This window comes from Pristis pectinata, chromosome 14, assembly GCF_009764475.1.
Source record: "Pristis pectinata isolate sPriPec2 chromosome 14, sPriPec2.1.pri, whole genome shotgun sequence".
Lineage (NCBI taxonomy): Eukaryota > Metazoa > Chordata > Chondrichthyes > Rhinopristiformes > Pristidae > Pristis > Pristis pectinata.
The window spans coordinates 11,633,220-11,638,272 of NC_067418.1; the positions used below are offsets into that span (position 1 = coordinate 11,633,220).

General features: G+C 42.4%; 1 protein-coding gene across 1 annotated transcript; it reads left to right on the forward strand.

Moving 5' to 3' along the window:
- The first annotated feature begins 1,784 nt into the window (after positions 1–1,784).
- Positions 1,785–4,648, forward strand: fgf4 (fibroblast growth factor 4). The gene is made up of 3 exons (XM_052029668.1): positions 1,785–2,103; positions 2,958–3,061; positions 4,472–4,648. The coding sequence occupies exons 1-3, from the start codon at positions 1,785–1,787 to the stop codon at positions 4,646–4,648; spliced, it is 600 nt and encodes a 199-aa protein (XP_051885628.1).
- Positions 4,649–5,053: the final 405 nt, after the last annotated feature.

Consider the following 5,053-nt stretch of genomic DNA (forward strand, 5'->3'; position numbering starts at 1 on the left):
CTTTGACCAATTTGCACATGATTCACAACGTCTCATCTAACCAATAAAAAGTGCGGGTGACTTGGAAAGAGTGCTGGACCATATTGATCCGAGTGCGTCAAATTTCGTGGTCACACCTTTCAAAGTTAAGGGACCCGTGCAGGTTAGCGGTGACAACGCCAAATCCCAATCTGAAGACCAATCAATTAGTGTATGCCCTGGGACCCTGTGACACGTTCTAACGCTTGCTGATATATATGTCAGGACTAAAAAAGACAAAAGCGCAGCATCCAAGTTTGCGAAGGTCACTGAGTTACGCACCTACACTGAGCTGTCGCCTTGCCTGTGGCACTACTGTGCATATCGCTGGGCAGCGGGAGGTCTCTCTTCAAACGCTCTGTGCCTAAAGTGAAAAAGGCAGGATTACCGCTGGGTTACAGGGACCTGACTCACTTTTAATACGTTGTGCGTCCATTCGCTGTTTCGTCCGAGCGATCTGACATCTGGGCACCTGTTGACTTTAAAATACTGGCGGCCCGTGCATTTGTCACGCAGAGGCTGACATTTGGCGTGCTTTTTAAACAAAATCAATGCAATTCATTATTCTGAGAGGGGTCCCTTCTAAAACTCATGTTAACATTTGATCCAAAGCAGACCAATATGACACAATTTGGAAAGGATTTATTTCATTTGGACTAACTTGCTTATGGTGAGAAGCATTCCTAATTGTGCGTCAGAATGTAAAATATTCGCGCATAAATATAACGGTAAAGTTTTAAAACTTGAATTGCATTACCATTTTCTCTGTTATAATAACTTTGCATTTCACGGCACTGCTGCACACGGATTAAGAGCTACTTTACAATAGAAGGGAAACTTTTAAGTGAGAATGTATTATATTATGACAAATACTGAACCTTGCGCTTCTCCGGAGCTGTGCTTGGTGCATTCACCCTATCGGTGGATTTTAGGACACACTGTTCGGTCTTTCTCCCAACTTCCCCGAGTTAGGAGCCAGCGTAGAGTGCGATATTTCATCCTAAATTTATATCCGCGTCTGTTTATACATACATGCATTAACAACAGCAAGCACGCTGCAATTCGCTGTGGCACCCTTCAAGACTATAATTTAACAAAATAAACTCTTAATGAAGGGATTAAAACGTATTCTGGAACGTTGCTGTGATGCATATTCGGCTAATATAAATACGTAGACATTTATGTGCAGAGAGAGAGAGACACTATATTGTGTATATTGGGCAATATTTGTCTAGATTCTGCTATATGGTCTGCTATATATATATTGCTATACACAGGCGTGCGCACAGACATTCTACACATGCATAAACACATATACAGACAAAGTTTGGAAAGTTAACTTCAAGACAAGTCTGTTCAGTGTGAAATCATTGGCCCATGAATCTCATGATGATGCGAATTCAGTAACTTGGAGTGAATGAGCGTAAAGTGGGTTAGGTGGTGATGTAATAGGTAAGCATGCAGATGGATATAAATATCGTGGTCAGAGGGTAGTTGGTATGGCTGTACTGTCAGAGGAAGAACACTTCACAGAGAGCTCTTGCCCTGACTCCAACACTGAGCACTTGAAGCGGATTGCAAGTTGAAATAAACTTCCTTAAGGCAACTGTCGCGGACGAACCTCCAATGCAGTCTTCCAATGTAAAGAAAAGCTCATCTTCGCCTTGAGCATTTGTTTTTTTTTAATGTGCGCCCAAAATAAAGCGAGAAAGTGGAGCTAGAGTCGAGGTATTTTTAGTGCAATAGATTCCCAACCACGTGTGCACATGTTGATCAGGATGTTCTGCAACGCAACAATTCAATCGGCTTCCTTGCCAATCTTGGTTCTTGGGCTTGTGTCTGGTTTGGTGCGCTGCGCCCCGCTCTCTACCCAGTCCAACGCTACCTTGGAACGCAGATGGGAGACTCTCCTGTCCCGCTCCATGTCTCGAATCCCCGGGGAGAGAAAGGCCATCAGCCGGGAGACGGACTATCTGCTGGGTATCAAACGACTGAGACGGCTTTACTGCAACGTCGGCATCGGATTTCACCTTCAAGTATTGCCCGACGGAAGGATTAATGGCATACACAATGAGAATCGATACAGTAAGTACACCATCACCTAAAGTTGCTTGTACCTTATTCTATGGTACGTATAATCTCTTCGACCGACCACACATCAGTGTTTATTTATAGATCGATTAATAGAAGAGATTATTTTCTGGGACACTCATTGTATATCCAATATACGTTTATCATTCACAAACTAAAATGTTAGACTTCTGGTTGCCTTTTGCAATCAACAGTTTTATTGAACTGCAAACGGCGTACCAGAAGGGGGAAGGATATAAGCAAATAATTTTTATTTTAGTATAAACATAGAGACAAATAGCTTGTCAGAACGCAACAAGTGCCCTTTGGTGATAGATCTTAACGTGTAAAGCGTGGGTTATGAATGATTGCGCCGGGACTGTGAAGTGAGCGGTATACTTGTTGTTTATGTCCCTGGGGAATTGTTAGACCATGCTGGTTCTGATTTAATGTTCTTAAAGAGACAGAACATGCACATTGTTTTTGTTCCCGTGTAAATAGGAATGTTCCCAGTCTAGATAGCCCGTACAAGGCATAGCACCAACCTTGTTCCTGCTTGAAATCTTAACGCGTCTTATTTCTTCAATGAGATCTCTCTCTCTCTCTCTCTCTCTCTCTCTCTCTCTCTCCCCCCCCCCCCCCCCCCCCCTTCACCCTCACCTACAGCCGTGGTGACGGAATCAGGTGTTCTTACCTCCTAAATATCTGGACGGTGATTAAAACCACCAGCATTCAAAGTTTACAGCAGCTTTTTAATCATGGACTATTGTTGTGACGGGATCAAACAACTCAGCTGGCTGTGGTTTGCCTGGGGATGCCGCAGTGAACGCAGGAAGCGCTCTTGACATTTCTCTCTTTTCTCTGCACAGGCCTTTTGGAGATTTCTCCCGTGGAAAGAGGGGTCGTCAGCCTTCTCGGTGTCAGAAGTGGGTTATTTGTAGCCATGAACAGCAAAGGCAAACTTTATGGATCGGTAATTATACAAACGAGTTATTTTGTGTCAGAAAGTTCCTATTACTTGCTGATGAAATGTGGGTGTACTTAAGAGACGCTTTGAAGATCGATTGTGCATTATATTTTCATTGGACACGAACTGCATTCTTAAACGCCGTATACGCTTTATTGTGCGTGGAGGATGAAATATAGATAGATGCTACGGATCAGTTTGTCCGTCTTTCAAGTGCATACCATTCTTTGCATTTCTAGCCAGCACATGCATCTACTGTCCTCTCCAGTGTAAAATAGGATCCGTCAAAGTGGACCACCCATATTGTACAGTCTTCCCACATATAGAGTGATTTGTTCCCCTGGAGAATTGTGTCTATAATCGTCCCTTTCTTTCTGAAAATGTTGCACCATAATTTACCTGCAGCCTGAAAACTATTCAGATAGCTTGGAGCTGGATTACTATCACAAACTGTCAAGTTTGAGTGTTATCTCTGATCCGAATTGTGTCAACGTTAGATCAGATCGGATTAGTTTATTGTCATATACACCAGGGTGCAATGAAATTCCTTGCCTGCGTGAAGCTCACAGAGTAAACAGTATAAATGGTAATGATACATACAACTATTAATACGGCAATCCCTCACAGTATATTCTCCTTTTCACAGCGGGGTAACTATCAGAGGAGAGGATTTCAACATTAACATGCGTGCTACTGCTATATGTGCTGAGGGTTTCATACAATAATAGCAACTTCCGGTTAAACTTTACAGACACCATTTCTGAGATGATAATGCACATCGCAGGAATATTGCTTTCAAAGAGACGGTAGGGAAGATCACATGCAAAGAAGGATCTAGAGTCAGCTGCAGGGATGTCTGAAAATTGGCTAACAACTTCTCAAGTGGCTGCTAGGAATTGGGCAACTTCCAACTGCGGGCTGCGATTGTCCATTATATTTACTTCTTTTTGGTCAATGTAGTTAAGAGAATTAGTATGAACTTTCTGGCGCTCATAAGAGCAGAGGAAATAGGAGCAGGAGTAGGCCATCTGGTCTACGCCATTCATCAAGAGCATGGCTCCTTCCCTGCCTCAATGCCATTTTCCTACACTATCCGTTCATACCCAGAAATCTATTATGGTACTGACCAGTCAAAAATCCCAGAACCTGCATATGGGTTACATGCTATATAATGAATAAACTAAGCCTGTTCCAAAGTAATTAAGAAACCGAAATCTATGGGAGCTTTTCTCCTCAACCAGAAGAGTGACGTCTCTTCAATTTTTATAGCAAGTGTGCTGAGCCTTTAGAGAGTGCCACGTTACTTTCATGGGTCACTGGTCTACAACTTTTGGGAATAAATGAATATCCATGTCCTTGCGATAATGGATCCAGCAGATGTAAAGTCCCACTAAGAACTATCTTCTTACCTTCCAGGCATACTACAATGATGAATGCAAATTCAACGAAATTCTCCTGCCCAATAATTACAACGCCTATGAGTCCAGAGCGTACCCCAGCATGTACATAGCGCTGAGCAAGAATGGCAAAACGAAGAAAGGAAACCGAGTGTCTCCCATCATGACAATGACTCATTTTCTTCCGAGAATCTGAGAGGGGGGCGCCTCGGAAATTACCTCAGGAGGGAAGACAGATTGTGGGGAGGGAGCTGAAGCCTCGGTCGGTGCACTTTCAGGAAAGCTTTATGCAAGATGAACAGGTGTATCATATATTTAAATTAACTGTGACTGAATATTTAAATCTGTATATTTTGTTCAGAAAGTTTATTTATAGTTTTGCTGATTTTTTTTTATTTCTCTGTCCGGCAAAAGATAAGTGGTGCATTGTGCTTGTGTGTGTGTGTGTGTGTGTGTTTGAACTTTGTTGTAAGTGTGCGGTTATAATTTGTTTAAAAAGGTGAAACAGAATTCCTATATACAATGGGTTTGCACTGTTATGATTAATCTTGTGTTCTGGAGGTCCGTGATGTGTTTGTTTTTATTGAATTGTTTCTCAGAC

Coding starts and splice junctions, on each gene's coding strand:
- fgf4 (XM_052029668.1), top strand. CDS start 1,785: ATGTTGATCAGGATGTTCTGCAACGCAACAATTCAATCGGCTTCCTTG. Junction 2,104..2,957: donor ACACAATGAGAATCGATACA/GTAAGTACACCA, acceptor TTCTCTGCACAG/GCCTTTTGGAGATTTCTCCC. Junction 3,062..4,471: donor AAGGCAAACTTTATGGATCG/GTAATTATACAA, acceptor CTTACCTTCCAG/GCATACTACAATGATGAATG.